Source organism: Anomalospiza imberbis, chromosome Z (genome assembly GCF_031753505.1).
Source record: "Anomalospiza imberbis isolate Cuckoo-Finch-1a 21T00152 chromosome Z, ASM3175350v1, whole genome shotgun sequence".
Taxonomy (NCBI): Eukaryota; Metazoa; Chordata; class Aves; order Passeriformes; family Viduidae; genus Anomalospiza; species Anomalospiza imberbis.
Window position 1 is genome coordinate 61412153 of NC_089721.1, and position 20102 is coordinate 61432254.

Here is a 20102-nt window from a genome sequence, read left to right on the forward strand (position 1 = left end):
ACCACAAGAGGTCTAGTAACTTGTAAAAATAATTAAGTCTCTCTGAACACAACACAGAGGGGAAATAGGTTAAAATCCTACAGTTTATTAATTTAAGTAGTTTCTATATTCTATCCTGGGCTTTCTCAAAGCATTTTTCTTACTCTGAACATAAACAGACTACCTTGGCAACTTTTCTTCCCACTCTCTGTTACATAGAACTGCTTCTCAGGTTGAAAACATGTCTCCAGAAACTACAATTGCTTATGATAGGAAGGCTATACCAGAAGAGCATTGTGGGAAATATAGTAACCTAAAGCAAAAAGATTTCACGTCTACTTCCATCAGGCTTTGAGTTTGTTCCCATTCCTCCCTCCTCTTCTTTCCAATTCTTCACAGCAGACTTCTTTCCTCATTCAAACAATCACAGAATGGTCTAGGAAGGGACCTTAAAGATCACCTAGATCCAACATCCCTGCTGCAGGCACAGACATCTTTCACCTACACCAGGTTGCTCCAATCCCCATCTAAACTTGCCTTAAACAATTCTAGGGATGGTGTATCCACAAATTCTCTGGCCAACCTGTCATAGGGCTTCATCATATTAAAAATATTTTTTTTTTAAACATCTAATCTAAACCCATTCTCTTTCAGTTTGAAACCATTGTCCCTTGTAAAAAGTCCCTCCCCACTTTTATTGTAGGCTCCCTTCAGGTACTGAAAGGCCACATTTAGGGTACCCCTAAAGCTTTCTCTTTTCCAGGCTGAACAATTCCAGTTCTCTCAGCCTTTCCTCGTGGGAGAGGTGCTCCATCCCCCTAAACAGCTGGTGGCCTCCTCTGGACTCACTCCAACAGTTCCATGTCCTCCCTGTGCTGGGAGCCCAGAGTTGGATGCAGGGCTCCAGGTAGTGTCTCACCAGAGCGGAGGAGAAGGGCAGAATCCCCTCCCTCCCCTGCTGCCCACGCTGCTTTGGACGCAGCCCAGACACATATGGCTTTCTGGGCTCTCAGATCATGTCCAGCATCCTCAAGCTTTTCTTGGCTGGGCTCTTTATATGTTGCTCATATGTTCCCTGTATTGGTAACACAATCATTTGTCAGCCATAACAAATGCCTTACCTTTCCCCTTATTCTTTTCATTAGGAAAAGTTTCACTGAGCTTTATTACCCATAGTTTCGTTTTTCTTGTCACCTTAAACTGTACATGCATAAAGAACCAAACACAATTGAAGCATTATGTTCTGGAACACTTCCCTGATATTCCTGATCATTTCACATATGTATCCAACTTACTTTTTAAGAAAAATTTACTAACCACTCTATTTGAAAACAGTATGTCACATAATTTTTCTAAAGAGCTTCCAGTCTCTCACTAAACACTAAAACCCATCACTAATTTGTAGATCACAGCTCAAAAGTCTTCTGTACTTCAGTATTTTTAATGTAATTAGGTCATCTTCTTAAACAAGACTCAGATGTTTTACTTTATTTGCTCAACCACAAAATAAACCAGGCGTCAATAATACAGCATTTTATCAAAACATACCTCACTTCATGATTTAAGAAAAAAGGAGAGGAATGGTCAAACACCCTTTACGTCTCACTAATTACTATAGGCTCAGCTGCCATACCACAGCTACATGAAAAGGCATGAAACAGCATTTTAAGGGTAGTAAAAAAAAAAAAAAGTGTAACAAATCTGACAGATCTCCATGGAAAAGTTTTAGAACAATCTATTAGGAAAAAAAACCCTTTAATACAAAGATACTAGTGAGGAAAACCTAGAAAATTAAGCAGGGGAAGGTGGATATATGAGAGATATTTTAGCTGTTTTACCTTAATTTCTGCCTCTTGGAAGCCCAAGGTGTTCCTTTACATTTTCAGACTAACTTATAAGCTCTGTTCTCCACTGACCACTGCTTGAATTTCACACAGAGCGGTGTTTTTCACCCACTGAACGGTTGAGCTTCTTCAAGTTCTCAAATGCTGATGAGCAAAATCATTCATCCTCAAACTTGTATCTTCTGAAATTGATACCTTCTTTAAATATGTACACTGTTTTTTAAGACTGCCTTACTGCACACTGTGTTGGAATCTAAAGTTCGATGTGTGACAAACATGCAATCACAAATATAGCAAGTCTCCTAGTCTACACATAACTGTAAACTAAGGCTGGGTATGAAGGGCTGATATCCCTTAAATTTCCCTTGACAGTCTTCCAGGTGATGTCACTGGGATGCATGGACGAAGAGTTACCTTCAGCTCATTCAGCTGAACAGGATGTCTACAGTCGTGGTACAGCTTCAAGACAGCTGTTAATTTTAACAGATTTTCTGAGCTCTCTATTGACTCTTGCAACACACCAGCTATCACAAGACAGTAAGCACTAGCTACTTTCCTTCCAGGTTCTTCTGCATGTGCTAGAGTTGGCAGCTACCTTATTTCACTGACATACCTCTAAGCAGAGCAGTCAAACTCAGCAGCAAACTCAGCACTTCTTACCTTCACAAAGCTTATGGTACTGTCAGAACTATAAATTTTTTCAGGCTGAAAGAGGTATGCCAATGCACCTGAAAGGCTGTACACATAAAATATATTTTACAGCTAAGAAGTTTGTAGGAGTTTTTTTTGATTTGCAGGCATTTTTCAATACAGTAACAGACCCAAATATTGTAACTTAGAGCCTATGGTACAGTCAATAGTGAGTCTATTTTTCTTGTGTACAATTACAGGATGCCTACAATTATTGCATGAGGAAAACTAAAAGACCCAATTATTTACACACAACTTGTTTCATCTTCTTTAACCCTAAGGCTTGCTCTATCCTGAACACAGGCCTTCAGATTTCCTCTGCAGTTTCTAATTTCTGAGATATTCCTGAGTCCAGCAGCTTCTCTAGTGTTTTTCAATTAACTAGAACACACTACAGTATGGACTTTTAAGTTTGCTATACACTGTCAAGATCTCTAAACACTCAGCACTGTGAAAGAACATGCAGGCAATGTCATCTTACTGATTAGGGACATTTATTGTCATGCCCTACTGCAACAAGCTAAGAAAGTGTCTGCTTTCTTGGGAAGTGGTAATTTTTGAAAAAGGACATTTAGAAGGAAGTAATAATACATTTTGAAGAAGCTCAACACAGTATTTAATGCAAGCATGACAAAAGTGTTCATCATCAGATGACTTAAAATACTTCCCCCCTGGAGTCCTGCACCTCATTCAACTATCATCTTGGAGTTCTTCAGTCTTGGCTAAATAAATGTATTCTGGAATGCAATTCCCAACAATCCATTCCTTCACTTTCTGGTCATTTTCCTTTAATTCCTCATGCTTCCAGAACCAAAATATTAACTGAGCTTTGAGGCACAGTAAGAATGATACCTCACAGTAACTGGTTCCAATACTTAAGAGCTGGATAATATTCTAACAAACTATGAGATAATCCAAAACTTATTAATATCCTCAATTTATTTTTTTTAATGTGACACGAGTTAAACTTGAGAGTTTGTATCTTGCAGATTCTCTGCTTCTAAATAAACTTCAGACAGCAATCTGCAACAGCACATTATCAGTAGCAACATCTACCAGTACAAATTTGATCAATAACAGTCAATTATTCAATTACCTACACAACAAAGACAGTTTATATTCTAATTGATCTTTACTTGTGTATCTTCATTTACAATGCCATTATTCTACAGCAAAATCTCAAGCTGTTTTCTCTGCTCATCACAAATGTCTTTCAGAAAAAGGAACACTGTGTGTTGTCAAATCCTGTCTGCCATTTCACAGGCCTTACGGCAAACAACCTTGGAAAAGACACCTGCAGATCACAGTATCCATTCTTTCTGAATTCAGGACAGCAAATAGGCTTTTATTCATCTTTGGAATTTTCTAAAATTGAAGATAACCATTCAAGGTTATCTTCAAGGGAGAAGAGAGCTGGAAAATGTATCTGACCTACTCCTGAGTCAAGACATTCTGCAGTTTCTACTCCATCTTCTTAAACCTGCAAGGTATCTAATTAATATAATCAACAGGTCATTGTTAACAGCAGAAATAACTGACTTTCATCTGCACAGTCAGATTACTGACATTTTTATCTTACCAGAAGAGTACAAATGATAGAAGGAAACAGGTACAAAACCAAAATCATCTGAGCTATCTTATGCACATCTAGACTGAAAAAACCTTAGTCATTGCATAGAAAGTTCTGAATTCTCTACAGTTTTGTGAAGCTTAGATGCCTTTCTTCAAGGGCATCCTTGAAATCCCTTTCCCAAACTTACCTCCTTTTCCACAATTAGTCTCAAAGAGACTACTTTGGACATGTGAAAAGTAATACTAGCAATAATTCAGGGGGTGAAGTTAGTCGCCTTATTTGCTCTCAGGAAGTAAAGACAGAGAGGAAACTCTAAGCTGCAGAGGCACAATTATGTCAGTCCAGATGTGAGCTCTGTTCCAGCACTGTTACTCTTGGTAAAGTTGCTCTCACTTCATCGGTGGAGCATAAGCTGCTTCTCACTACATAGATTTTCCACCTGCAGAGATAACCCACACCTCAGCTTGCATACTGAAATACACGTAACAGCTGTACACTAAACACTATCGCAGCATTCCTGCCTACATTAAAGGCATCTAAAAATATGCAGTAATTCAAAGATTTGCTTTGTTGAGTAGAAGCGATGTGATGGTATCCTGAGCATAAAGACTCCTTTGTGCCCAAACCACAGATTTCTTTAAAGTTAATTTCATTCTGTCATGAAAGAAAGTCCAACTGACAAGGGTTTATAATCAAAACTTACAGCAGTTTAAAATTCATTCCAGGTGAACAACAGTTTCTGAGCATGCACAGCTAATAGACACACATACACACACAGAGGTAAACATGCAAAAATGTATTTCCAATAAAACTGAATGTCAGTTCTTACCAGAATCATTTATTTGGAGATAAAGACAGAAACTACTGACGATCACACAAGAGGTCCTTACATGACTATATACTAATGCATTTGTGACCTTGAAAATCATGTAAGATCTATTGCTGCTGGAGCTAGGATACTTGAGATACCTATCAAGTACCCAGAGTAATACCTGTTTAACAGTTCACAGCACTGCTCTCAACCAGGCACCTCCAGGACGCTGCTATTCATCTGCTAAGTTATTCTATTGTTGTTCTATGCACACACCCAGGTGTTTATTTCTAGAAGTCGACATGAAGTTCCTCCCATACCATCAAGCATCCAGAAAACAATTCTACTGGTCTGAAAACTGGTCTGGAAATTTGTTTAAAATTACAATCCTAATATGAATATTGGTATTTGTATCTATCACATTAATTTATGTTGATTTCTACACTGTTTATACATAGATTTCACCTCATCCTTTCAAATTTTTAGAGTGAATACAGTCTCATAGAAGGAGCCACTAGAAATCACCTTCAATTAAGAATACTGTCTGCTTTAGCATCAATGAGCTAACAGTAAATAGCATTTACACTAGGAATCAACTGTTACTGAAGAGTTTTGTGAACAATGACTCTGCTCAAGAAATAATTAAAGAATACATCAGTCATAACCTAGTAAAGCTTTCACTACTAAAGGCACCTCATCTCATCAGCCAACCAACAAAGCCAAACAATAAATCCATCTCTGTATCTGACTGCCCAAAACCCTTCCAGAAACAGCTTTTTCTCTGAAATAAACAAGGGCAAGTTGTGCACCAAGAAACACCAGAGCTCTGCTTTTCGAAGAGTCTTACAGGGGCAGGCATTAAATTTCTATTGCACTTGCACCCACCAGGGGTCTACAGCTTCCCAACGGGTTGTTGAAAATCCCACCCCAGAGCACTCAAAGGAGGAAAGTAGGAGAGGGAGAGCACAGCAAGGGGAAAAAAGAATAGTGACAACAAAATAAGAGAGTAAAGGTTAAGAGATCAAAGACAAAAAGAAAGAAAGCAAAGATAATTTATCCTACCAGAGACAGCACCTCTTGTCAGTCAAGACAAGAAACATTGCCTCCCAAAAACAATCTGGCACCCGGAAGTGGCAGAAGGGGGAAAGACCAATCTGACCTGAGGTAAGAAAAAGAAATGCAGTTATATACTTTTTTTAGAACTTTGTTGTTTCATCTTACTTTTGCAGCATATTCTTAAAATAATTTTATTAATGTTTTATCTGGATTTTTGTCAGTTATGACAGTGGGATGATATAAATCAAATGCAGATAAATAGTATTTTGATAAAAATGAGAAATTAAAGACAAATTTTAAGTAATGTGGGAACATAACATGAAGTGATAGCTGCCAACAATATATGCTAGTGAAATGTCCCAATGAGTAAAAAATTTGGAAGAATAGACTTCATCTATAAAACTCGCTGCAACCTAGTACAAGACCACTAATTTCTACCTGTAGGAGACTTTGCTGACTGCCTATTGCCTGTTGGCAAGATAAAATCTACACCTGATATCCCATGTGGACATGGGAGAAATATCACAGTGTCCAAGTTCCAAGTTTATTGCAACAAAAAAGTTGTACTCAGGTCTCCAACTGAAAATGGGTTGACTTTTAGAGACAGTCTCCTAGAAGCTCCAAATAAAACAATCACAACAGAAAGAACACAGACATGAAATTCATTGCAGGGTGACAAATGAGCGTTGAGGGTGACAAAGGAACGCTCATAAAAGCAAATCATAGACTATGCCTAAAATTTTTTACAAATATTTAAACATTAAGAACAAAAGAAAATAAAAATTCCATCAAGTGAATCCATTCATCCTCCCCCATCAATTTATTTAAACTACAATCTCAGAACAAACCTGGCAGGTGAGGCAGAATCATTGCTTCCTAACGTGTCAGAAGCTCTAGTGACTTCTAGTCATACTTAACAATTAATTCCAAACTATAACAAATAACTTCAAGTGGTAGAAATAAAGCCATTACCTGCATACACCTCTGAAACACAATTTCAAGGCTTCTGTGATGCTGCCTCACAATTTTTACTTGGCACAGTTCTCACTTCTAATTTTAGTAAATGACAATAAGCCACACAAAACTTTTCAAGTAGATCTGAACTTAAACATTGGGTTTATATGTATTTCCTGAAACAGTAAAACTAATGAGTTTGCCTCTATGCCTCACACTGAATTCCAAATGCTACACTGAGAAAAAATGTGGATAACCATTAGGACTAGATATACAGAAAACTGTTGGAGTAAGTTCAAACCAGACACTCAACTGATGCTTAAAGGAAAGAGAGCTAAGATTTAAGATCCTTGACAGCAGCATTTGAATCAGTAGTAGTTAAAATACCTGGAGCAGAAAGTTTAAGATAAAATTCAAAACTTTAACTGTTAAATCTGGATATAAGGTAGCTTCAAGAACAATCAATAAAAAATTCTCCATAATCTTATCAGACAGTATATGAAAAAGCAGTTCAATTTTATTCCTTCCCTTGAATTCATGAGATTTCTTCTTGCATTTAAAAAGGGAGATCACAGATTATCTTTTCTGCAGTGATACCTTGCTTTCACATTCTCTATCAGCCTGAGGCAAACACCTTTTCAATTTCTTATTGGCCGTGCAATACTTCCTCCTCACACAGCCTTACCTACTGAGTCACCAACAGCACTCTGCTTTGAGTTTTCTAAACTGCTCACAGTACCTTAATAATGTTAATAATGTTGTTTCTGTATGAGTGAGCAACACTTCTGCCTATAACTAAAGTTTTGTATACCCTTCTCCATTATGTCTCTATTTTCAGAACCTACAGCTACCATATCTGCTCATCTGTTATAAATCCTGTAGAGGGGAAGAACATATTGCATATGGAGGATTTAGCCCAAATGATTCCAGGAACAAAAACAAAATGAAACTTCACTACCCTACTCACATTAGAATATACGTATCCAAGGTATCAATCTATGGTCAGAATCTATCAGATGTCATCTAACACAAATATATTCCTGTCTTAAAACATACCAACTTATTCAGTGGGTGTATGATATTCAGTAAACAAACAGGAGAGTCCCTGTTTGTTTCATCCTCCTTGGTCAGCCTGAGCCTTTAGTTATCACAGAGTTCAAAGAAATTTGCACTGACTATGAATTTTCTCACTGCCTTCTCTCTGCAAGAATTTTACCTACAGCATTTCAGTGTAGCCCAAACATCAACGAATTCACTTTAGCAACACTTCTAAGCAAGATCTCGCTTCTCTTCAAATAAGAGGGAAACCACAGCATGTAAGGAATAAAACTCTAAGTCTGCTGAACTCAGTCACCCAATCTGAGATGCTAAAGGATGGATTTTTAAGAATTCTTCATTTTCTACAACTAAGTGTTTTTTTCAAAGCTCACTGCTCAGTTAATACAATTGCAGGTGTGAATGTTCAGATCTCAAAATCGCAAACCAGGTCTTCATAAGAAACAAACAGCTAACAGCTACCTGTGAATTCTTCACAAAGTAACTTACCTAGTAGTTCACATGAACTGCAACAGAGGACAGGACAGCTGATCCAGTTTTCCACAATAAAGCTCCACTGTCAACATCTTGGCCATCCTTTATTTCTGCAATATCTCTATCTGCTCATTTGCTGTACACTTCCAAACACTGAGCAGTGGTCTAACATAGAGAACCCTCCCGCACACCCTAAAGAATGCAGGGTGGTGTGGAGTAGGTAATATGCAGCTGTGTACAAAATAAATACACTCAAACAAGGTTAAATTATTGCTGTCTCTGCAACCTGTCTCTGGTACATCCCAATTCCTGAGCAACATTCTTCAAATATGCTGCTGTGTCCAGCAGCTTCTTGAACGCACTAACACTTTTTGTATTAGTCACTGCTTTGGTTTCATGTTTAACAATAATGGAAGCAACATAACAAATTCACAACAATGAACAGTGAGACCAACAACTCTCCCTCAAATGTTATCAGTAATGTAAACGTGCAAAAGTATTTAAGAAGCTTTCTTCTTTTTATTTAACATAAATGAATTTTATTTGTGCAGGACCACTCAAGCAATTTTCATGGCTCTATAAACTTCCCCTGAACCCCTCTGTGTTCAAATCAACATTTGGAAGAGAGCTTTTTCACCATTTGTTTTCTCTCTTCACCCCCACCCAATAACATTAAAAGCATCAGTTCTGTTCCAATTTTCCTGCTTAAGACATAGGCTATCAGCCTTTCAACATCGGTAGTTTATATCTGATCTTTTTCTCCCTTTTCCCATGATGGTGTCATTATTTTTTTATAAAGACCTGAGAGAAAAAATTGTCTCCCTTTACAAACATTTTTGGAGGACCTTGTTCAGACTCTGCAGTAACAGAAGCAGCTTGGTTCACACAGTTTCGTTGGCTCACACAGAACCCTTTTATTAAAACCTAGCTTCCATAAAGCCAATAAGTATCTTACCAGTTAAAATATGAATTCTGTTTCCAGCTCTTTTTATCATTAAATGATAATTCAATTTCCTACTGAAGTCAAACAAGTTTAATGAAAAAGCAAATTGCTATGTTAAAGTATTTCCAATCACATTTACAGCTGTTTACATTTAATGTTAACATTTTTTGTACCTAAACATGGCTCTCGCTAGTCAAAGTGTCACACTAATTCATTTTCAGATACTGCACTATATCCGTTATTAGATGCTACCATTAATATGCTACCATAGAGTAAAACTAACAAAGTACTAAACACTTTGCACATACAATTAGAAAATGCTTTGACAAACTCAAATATTAGTGCAAATTCAAAAAACCTCACCATTTTATGTTATATATATACAACTTAATCTGGACTTACGTTCTACAAAAGAGGTCTCAGTGGCAGCAATATATGAAAGAATTTATGCTTATTCTGTATTATGAAATACAGCAAGCTCCTCGTTTGGAAAAGATGCAAGCAAAGTAAGCACTGGAAGGCAGCAAGTTGTAACTGGTCTCACATAGGCACATTTCATTACTACATGCCACACTTAACCAATGAATCTTGAGTAGTTTGTACAAAAAAGATGTAGTCTTGTTAAGTGAATTAGAAGTTTTACATGCAAAAATATATTAATTCTGCATTTTGTATGGCATCTTTATAACTGACACCCTGCGAAGTATTAAGTTATGCATCATCTGGCTGAGCAATGGAGTTTGTAGTACCCTTCTGTAGCTCAAGCATGACACAGCTATTGCACTATTACAAAAGGCAGAAATTACTTTTACTAGTAATGTTTTCAAAAAGTTTGTTTCAGATTAAGTTATATGTTTTGTATAAAAACACCAACCCAGACTCCCAATCTTTTTCACTGTACAGCTTGAGGACTGGATCTAACATTACCCTTACACTAACGGTTTTCAAGTGGCTGGCATTTATTCGACTCTAACTATGATTTCATTAATTTCAAAGATGAAGTTACATGCATTTATTTTTAAAAATTTACTTATTTACTTTCCCACTACAAATAAGCACTTGATTTCAGTATCTCTACGCAACACATTTATGTATACACACAATGAAAAGGAGCACAGAAGCACTGGCTCCCTCTGCTAAAAGGATCTTAAAGCCAGAGAAGAATATTTGGAAAGGCCATGTGGTCCTGACAGCCACTGCTCTTCCTTCCTACTGTGTTACCATCATCCATTCACAATTTACTTCACGTGGGACTAGGATTACCTACTGATTTGTAAGAAATACTGACAAACGGGGACCCGCAAAAAACGCCAGCACCTGCATTGCTGACAGCTCTTTGAAGCTCAAAGACTACCTCTTTTAGTGAGAACAAGCAGAAAAGGATGGTACTGGGTCTGGGAGTGAGGCACAGAGCATGAGAGATGGAGAACTAAGTGATGCAGGTGATATGGAACTGGGAGCCCTCTGGAGATGCCAGCTGGAGGGAATTTGAACCCAGGCCAGTTAATGCAGTTGCGACCTAGTTCCACAAAACAAGTTGCAAAAATGGTCTTGTAATAATGTTCCTGGAAGTTTCAATTCTTTATTTTTCTGCTGTCCTGGGTGGTATCTGTTGCCAAATAAGAGAATCATTGCCACATGTTCACAAAAAGACATAACCTGTAATAAGCAAAATACCTTCTCATAAACTTTCCGAAGCGTAACAAAAAAAAATTACCTACCTGTTCCTTGTAGGCTGCCAAATATTACACCACCACATATTCCTCCACAGAGGGGCTAACCCAGAGAAACACAGCATATTGATCCTATAAAGGGAACAACATGAATACCAAGACCAAGGAATGACCTCATGTTGCATTCTACAAAACCAAAGGCTAGCCTCTTAACACCAAATCACAGAACAAAAATGGTTTTGAAAAATTAGAAAAGCCTAGCAATATTGAGAGATAAGCACTTAACTCTTGACAGCATTACCAAGGAAGTCTCTTGAACATTGAATAAACACAAAAAAGGCAACATTAATTCAAATTCTAGTTGGTGTCCATTTTCCTGGATTTGGGAGAAACAGGAGTCTGGACCTCATGTGTGAAATGAAAGCACCGTGAAAAGGAAGGCTGTGGTGAAACTTTCTGTGAAGGATAACAACATCTCACTTTTAAAAAAACAGCAACAAAGTCAACTAACCAAAATACCCCAAACAATTGTTTTGTATAATTTATTACACCAAAGAAGCAGTCAAGAAAGCCCAATGGAAAGTAAATCTCCATCAGATGCTTTACAGCCTACTTCAAGTCCCTAGCCTTTAGAATTCTAACTTCTCCAGCATTTACACATCCAGATACATACTTTTCCACCATAAAACTGGTACAGCATCCCGATTCTGTCAAGAAATATCAATAAATCTTGTTTGTAACTTTGTGTACAGACCATTTTAAAGGAAATACACAGAAAAAAAAATTAACGTAAATGTGATTAAAGCTTGCTTTTTCCCTATACCATACTCTTCCAACACAGCCATCTCCAAACATAGTCATAATGGATCAAAAACTGTCAGCTGTGAATAACCTTGCATAATTTTGAAGCAAGAATTACCTTTCTTTTTGAGTATATAGTTTCTGTGGATTTCCAGAGTTCTACCAAAATCAACCCCCAAACCTCTTCTCCATAAAGTTGGAAAACCATCCCTCCCATACTAATATGTGTTATTCTATCCCTATAACTAAAGTTGCCTAAAAGAACATATCTGAAGTGTGAAGAGAAGAATCACTGAGAAATTAAGAGACAGACTAGCTTTAAAAAAAAAAAAAATCACAAGAATACAAGTGGTAGATGTCATTTGTAATCTCACAGTGTTCTCATGGTTTCAGGAATGCATTGTTTGTTCAGTCACAAACCTGCAAAGTCTATGTCCAGGATCCAAAACTACCAAAACTCACACTCACTTACCAATTAGGTAATTAATTAGACAATTATCTTTTTTTCTAACTAGGTGTGTCTAAATGAATCAGCTTTGGAAAAAGAATATTAAGCCCAATTTCATTAACAGTCACTCCTTTTAAAAATACCAACAAATATCAAAGACAGGAAATGCAATTTTCCCTGCTACAAACATCTAAGAACTGAAAAGAAAATTCATGCTATAGTTTCCATAAGAAACACACAAGAAAACCTACTTTCAAATTCTATTTTAACAAAAAGACAGGGCTGGAATGTCTTTTTAACACATATCACCACTTCTTGTAATAGTCCATGCACTTGTCACTGAAAATCACTAAAGAATAACGTATGATATCACTTGTCACTATGATAAAACTTGCCTAATTTTAACCTGTTCAAGTTAGAAAAGCCTGTATTCCACTACTCTACATTAAATAGAGTATTTTGGTACATGCATGACAGCAGATACTTTCAGACTGTATAATCCTACTACACCACCACCAATAGCAACTTTGTGATCAGTGATCCTTTCATTTCAGTTAAAAACTGCATGTTTAACCATGAAAAAAATCAAACTCCACCCTCCTGGGAAAACATGAGGGCAGGGGGAGGAAGGGGAGCAAAAGAAGCAGTCTTACTAAGCTGTAATTTTAACAACAACAAAAAAGTTAGTAGATTCAGGGAAGACAATTCTTTGATAGAGATACACATGTTCTTGCACAAACAAGAAGTCTGCAAAATACTGCAACACACACCAAAAACCCATCACATATATCACACCGCCTAAAGTCAAGCTACTAGTTAGAAGCCAGCAGTATGAGCCACAAATACGGAATTCTCCTATAATGTTTCTGTCAAAATGTTTTAAGATTCGATGAAACGGAGAAATTATAAATTAGGTAAGAGTAAATAGAAATAATACTGAATTAATAATGCAGAAAGTTACCGTTTCAAATAACAAACCCTGGTTTTGTAAAATACTAGTTCAAACACTTTACCCACTGGTAAACAAGCGCGGAAAAACTGAGCAACTTTCTCTCCTGGTTTCATATTCCCATCTTCTTCCTGCAGAAATTCCTTTCTTAGCTTCCATCTCTTCCTCTTCCCTGCTTCTTCGGACTAACTACCCACTGAACTCCTACACGGCGGTAAACACAACGGGACCAGACGCAAGCAGCACACAGAGAACACGTTTCTCCAGCGGCCTCAAAATATGCCACTACTACACCAGCACCGGCCTCCTCGGCCGCAAGGCAAAACCGAGGGAAAACGGGCAGATCCCAGGGCCGCCAGAACACAAGCCACCCCTCGTCAGGGCCAGAAACAGGCTGCCCGCACACTGCCGCCCCGGGCCCCGCTTCCCCAGCACCCGGGGGGCCTCGGGGCGCGGAGCCCGGCGGGGCGCGGAGCCCGGCGGGACCCGCCGCCGCGGCGGCCGACACGTCGGCAGGGCCGCTCCGCGCCACCGCCCACCCACGGCGGCCGGACCCGCCGGGAGCGCCGCACCTCGCTCCGCTCGTCCTTCGGGCGGAGGAGCGGGGCCGCTCGGCTCCACCGCCGGCCATACCTGCGGCCCCGGCCCCGCCCGGCAGAGGCCGCGCAGCGAGCGGGCCGTACCGGCCTCCCCAGCTATGACACTGCAGAGCGCGGCCCGCCCGCCCGGGCCTCTCCTTCCTTGCGCCGCCGGGTCCCGGGCCCCGCTCCCGGCGGCGCCATGATGATGATCGGCCCCCAAGGCCGCCGGGCCGGGCCCCACCACCGCCGCCCGGAGCGGCCTGGGCGCCCCGCGCCGCTCACCTTCATGTCGGGACATCCTAGTTCAGAGACGGCGGCCCAGGCCCGTCTCGGGGCTCCCGCGGGCAGCACGGGCGCCGCTGCGACCTCGCCCCCCACCGCCGCCCCGGTGCGAGAGGAGAGGGGCCGGGGCGGGGCTGGGCCGGGAAGGGGGCGAAAACACAAGAGGCGGCGAGGAGCCGGCCTCCCTCCTCCTCCTTCTCCTCCTCCTCCTGCCTCCTCGCTCGCCCTGCGGGGGGCGGATCCGGTGGCAACGGCTTTCCGGGCGCCGTGACACGGTGACTCCGGGCCCCGCCGGCCGCTGGCGCCGCCTCCCGCGCCGCTCCGCCCCTGCCGCACCAACGACGGCGGCGGCCGCGCTGGAGCCTTCCCGGTCCCAGCCCCTACCCCTTCCCCTTCCTCTTCCTCCTCCCGCCCCGGCTGCGCTGCTGGAGGACTGGAGGAAGAGGAAACTCCCCGGCAGGGCGGCGGCCGTCCCGCGCGGGCTGCCGGACCAGGGCGGGCTCCGCCCGGGGCAAGGAATCGGTCGAGGTAACGGAGCCCAACACCGGCCTGACCCGAAGGGCACGCATTAATCAGCTTTTTTAATGTAAAAGGAGCGGAGAAAGAGCGGCGGAGAACAGCTGGGCGCATGCCCTGCGGCGGCGTTCTGTCACTGATCGCGTTACTCATTCTGTCAGATTTGGGGCGCTGGGACTCCAGGCACAGGGCTGGAGTCTTCGTGGGGGTTTTTTTGTTTGTTTGTTTGGGTTTTTTTTTTTTTTTTTTTTTTTTTTTTTTTTTTTTTTTGCTTTTTGTTTTTTGTTCGGGTTCTGGCTCTGTCAGGCCTGCAGAGGACAGCCAGAATTGTTCTTCAGTTAAACTCCAACTCTGTAAAGAGGATGCCCATGGTGTGCCGTGTGTTGTTCCACTCACAGAATCACAGAATAGCTTGACTTGGAAGAGAGTCACAGAGGTCGTGAAGTCAGATTTCTGGCCCTGCATAGGACCAGCCCCATGAATGACACCATGTGCCTGAGAGTGTTTTCCAATGCTTCTTGGACTCTCTCGGGTTTGGTGCTGTGATGACTTCCCTGGAGAGCCTGTTCCAGTGCCCAACCACTCTCTGGTTGAAGAACCTCTCTTTAATGTCCAGCCTAAACCTCCTCTGACAAAACTTCATGCTGTGCCTTCAGCTCTTGTCACTGGTCATCACAGATAAAGAGATCAGTGTCTGCCCCTCCTCTTCCCCTCATGAGGAAGTTGTAGACTGCAATGAGGTCTCCCCTCAGTCTTGTCCAGGATAAACAGATCGAAGGACCTCAGCCACTTCTCATATGGCTTCCCCTCAAGGCCCTGTACTCCAGACAAGTGTGTTAGTCTGTCCACACCACGAGGACTTTTCATCTTGTCATTGTTGTTTCCTGCCACTTCATGGAAGCAGGCCAGTCTTGAAACAAGTGAAAGACCTGCAACAGGGCCATGTTTCTTCCCTGGTTCAGATGCACAGGGCACATATATAATGCATTTTGTTTCTGCCTTTCTTACTGTGACTTCCTGGCCTTTCACTAGATTCCATCCATGATAATAGCATGGATGCAACACATCTTTTTTACCTTCTCCCACCTGCTTTCATTTTCTCCAAGTTTTCCATCTACTGTGCTCAATGGCATTCCTTCATCTTTTCCCTTTGCCAATCCAACACCTCTATCTTCTCTACTGTCTTACACCACAGCTCCCATATGTCTGCCTCAGCCCAACAATTTTTAAGCATTTATGTTGGTGAACTATCTTCTCAGTCTGTTTCAAAGGCCATGAGGGTCCACACCAGTGCAGCTTAAGTATCAAGGTGCTGGGAAGGGCAAAAGTGAACCAGAAGCTGTTGACAGGAGGAAGTGCCAACCTCATTCCTGGCACCACCATGCCAATTGCATTTTACAGCCTCTGCTTGACACCTTACATGCATGTGCACTCTGTGTTCCTGGTACAAAGGTGTTCCTGGTTTCTGACCACCTGGTTCACTTCCAGCTTTCCTTTAGCTGCATGCAGTTTCATAAGCAGTGCCTACTGAGACGATAAACTGGATCTAAAAGTCTAAAATTCCGGTGTATTGGGGGCATTTTCAGTGGCAGCAATCAAAAAATGTGAATTGGATAAGCTGTAGGGGAAAATGGAGATCATTTTGAGAAGCATTTTGATGGGAGTCAATGACTTCACCGCTTATGAAAGCAGGCAGACAGTCAATGACCATGCTAAAAGGTTGCAAGAAGTACACCACAGATGACAAGAACCTGAGGAGCACCTTGCAGCTGTCATAATACTCACTACCAAACTATGAAAGCATGTCTCGGAGTGTTTGTCACCAGTTTAGTTCTGGTGACAAAGCTGTGCCTATCCTGCCAGCATTTCACAGCAACACTGCACAGACTGGAGCAGTGAGTAAGATGTGTTTTACTACTTTATTCTGTCATCAAGAATTTTAAATGCAAATGGCAATTGTTTCACCCAGATGCAAAATACAGACCACCAGTTGCTCCCTTTCAATTCCTAGAAGAGCAAGCTAGTTTGCAAACTCAGCTGGCTAGAGATATTTAATTTCTGTGAGAGACTGTGACTTCTCCTGAAGATAACTTTCCTCTCTCTGAGCACAACAATGCTGTGTTGGCTGTGCTAGGTTTTATCCTGTTACAAAAGAGTGACCTCCTACAAGAGCTTCTCCCCCTGCATCTGATAAAATACAGACTGCATGCCAGGTATTTCAATGGGACCTGGAAGATTCTGTGCTTAATCTTGGACGTCCTTTATCTAATAATTTTGTTTCTCTGCACTTCAGTTAAAAATCAGTTCAATAAACTTTCCTCTGTTAAGTGTTACTTAGATAAATATCCCTTGATCGCACATAGTGCCTCTTCTGTGGCGCATTCCCCATCTTTGTAGACTTGAAGTCCCAAATTAAAACTGTAATCCTGTTATTATTTCCTGTTTTCTTGCCTTAAGGCCTGTATCTCTACCCAAAGACACAGTATAGAGGAAAGTCTTGGTTCTTTTGGAATTATGTTAGAATATGCCTGCACATGCTGCATTATATGCAGCACCTGTGTTATATCCTTCAGTGGGAATTTTGCTGATTGTCTCTTCTGCAAATACAGCAAATACTGCAAATGTAAGTAACTAGGCTCTCAGTGATTAGGATGTAGCAACTCTATCTGTATGTGCAAAGAGGTACATAACAGAATTTGAGTGTTCTTTACAAGGTCATGGCCACCAGTAGAAAATATTATTTTCTTAGCATTATCATGATAATTAATAACCTATACTGTCCTGGTTTTGAACAATACTGTTTATCAAACCCACATGCTGTTATTCCACAGGCAGAATGGGAAAGAAATATTTTAATTATGTTTATAAAGTTTTGGTGTTTATAAAGTTTTGGTGTGGATGAATCTTTCTGCCTCTAAGGAAGGAGCCTGCTATCATTGGGTTTCTTACTCTTTGTCTCCCGTTCACCAGAAGAATTCTTAGGTGATACTTCCTTTAAAGCCACGAGGAAAAAAATTCAACATTAGTATCTTCCCAATGGATAAAAGCAAGCTGAGAAATAAAATTTTTTTTACCCAAAGTCACTCAAGGTCAGAGCCAGACAAGGGATTAGAGACCCAGTTCTCACAGCTAATTAGGCCATTGGATAAGCCACAGTGATAAACAGAAAAACTGATGAATTTTCCCAGCATATAATAATACTATGATAAAATTTGTGTCTGAAAGTCATAAAATCCTCTGAAATAGGGAAAAAATGTTTGTGTGGCCTCATGCAGTTCCTTTTTCTGCCATTGTAAAAAGGTTCTCTGGAACAGACCAGGAGAAGTTTGACCACTGAACAGTGGTTACTGAACTTTGAATTGAACAGTAACATCCTACAGCAGAACTCCTGAGTGTTAAAACTGTTACATTAGGAGACACATAATTGCCATTAATGCCCTCAGAATTATTCACTCTTTTGCAAACTACTGAAAGCCCCCTAAGTCTGTGTTTTTAACTTGTTTCAGTGCTATTTCTAACAGGCTTCATCCATTTGAGGAACGCTTTACTTTGCTTGAACATGTCATTACCAAGGTTAGGCAACCCACTACATGCCACAGTAGCTCCTTGCAGGTTTGGTGGTTCAGGCTCACACTTGGAACTAAAACACTACAATGGTGCAAAACTCAAATATATTGGTTGCTTGCTCATCAATAGACGTATATGGAACTGTGATGCATACATACTCAAATATCAAATGTGTATACTGGTGCATGCCAGGGCCTTCCACTACACTTTCTTTTCTGCTGTTTTTCTGCCTGCTTTTGCTCCGTAATGGTTCACCATGATACAGAGTTGCTTACTGGCTGTGTTCAGCATATGTAAATAAAGCTTTTAAGAGAAATACAGTCTTGCTGCTTTCTAATTTATGAGGAAAACCCCAAATAACTTGATTTCTTCTTACGTTCTGCTTTACTTTCTGTGCCAAGGATGCCTGGTTTTCTGGACGATAACGGTCCAGAAAACACAAGGACCTTGGGATTCTTATGGCTGGATTCTAGGCAGGAAATGGTATTTCTACATAAATAGTTCTTATGAACTGAATTCTATCATGTTCTCAGGCCTGCTTATGGTGTCTCACAATCCACCTTGAAGTGTCCAAAGCACTGGAACTGCACAAGTGAAACTGTAGGAATTAGGAGCACCAGATGGCTTTGCTTAGTGAGTCCCATTTGGAGATTTTGCAGTGGAATACGAGCATCTCACTGGACAGGAGTGGACTTGAAATTTTAGCAGATTTTTTTCCCTCTCATGGAAACTGTACTTGGCCTTAGAGCTATACTGCGCTAAGCACAACTAAATATTAAATGCTCATTATCAGTTTAAACTTTTATTAGAAGTACTTCTTTTGAATGCTGGACACCACTAGGATGTGCAATGGAAATGCTACGCTGCTATGTCCATAATTTACTGGCAACCAGCAGTTGCAAAAGCGGTTTCATTTCTTTAAACATAAAGTCCAGGAATAAATGTCACATCTGTCTTCTTTCCTGAGCTGTGGTGGTGCATTTTTTTTTTGGTCTTAAAATTGAGAGCCAGATGTAGTTAATGGATAAAGGGTTTTTATCTCCAATTGCAAGGCCTCTAGGATTTTTGGTTTTCTGGCCTAACAGAAAACCAGGACTATGTTAAATTATCAGATTTAAGGAATTACAAATATGCATGTAAAGAGCACTGAGGGTACATGAAAGGTATATAAAAGAAAAGGCAAAAAATCATCATGGCATCAGTGGCATCCCAATATTCACCTGCACATATCCTGAAATCACTGCCACTCCCAAGCCCTTTGTAACAGATTTTGCACGATCCCAGAATCCTTTTGTGAGTCGGACAGGTGGCATTAGGAGGTTAAGCTGATGGGTACTTGTACACAGCCAGACATATGTGTGCAGGTACAGAATTCTAGTATACCGCTGCTCTTTTCCTTCTATCAGCAAGTGTATCTGGACTTCAGCAAAATGAGGAATTGCCTTGTTTATCTCCTCCATTTTGGAGTCTGCATTCAGAGGTTATCCCAGATCGGTCCTTCACTACTGAGAGCTTTCATCTTCTTCACAGTCAATTTTTGATGCTGGTTAAGATACCAGATGTTGGTATAAAGTTTAAAGTGCCCCAGCTAATTCCTTCTCTTTGTCTTTTCTGACCAAACCTTTATGAAGAATTTGAGCCAAAACAAACACTGAAAATTCATCAAATCATCTGTCCTCTTACAAAAATACTCCAAACTGACTACATACCCTTGTTAATGGCATGGCTCCAGTAGGCACACTGTTCTTACAGGACCTAAAGTCACAGCACAGTCAGAAATAGAAAGGGCTTTTAAAAATTCTCAAGATTCCAGCTCTAGAAGAGGGCAAAGAAAAAAAGAATTTATCCTTTCTTGAAATTACTTTTGCTGTTCCTTTGGAGGTTAACAATGAGCAAAACAATAAT

The 20102-nt window shown here is 40.6% G+C and overlaps 1 protein-coding gene across 1 annotated transcript in view; it reads right to left on the reverse strand.

The window, feature by feature from the left end:
- The window catches only part of LOC137465367 (E3 ubiquitin-protein ligase KCMF1), a 44071-nt gene extending 29941 nt beyond the window's left edge, over window positions 1-14130 (reverse strand). The window contains exon 1 of the mRNA XM_068177378.1: window positions 13824-14130. Coding sequence (XP_068033479.1) covers window positions 13824-14130 — 307 coding nt within the window. The remainder of the gene's footprint in view (window positions 1-13823) is intronic.
- Between the last annotated feature and the right edge of the window lie 5972 nt (window positions 14131-20102).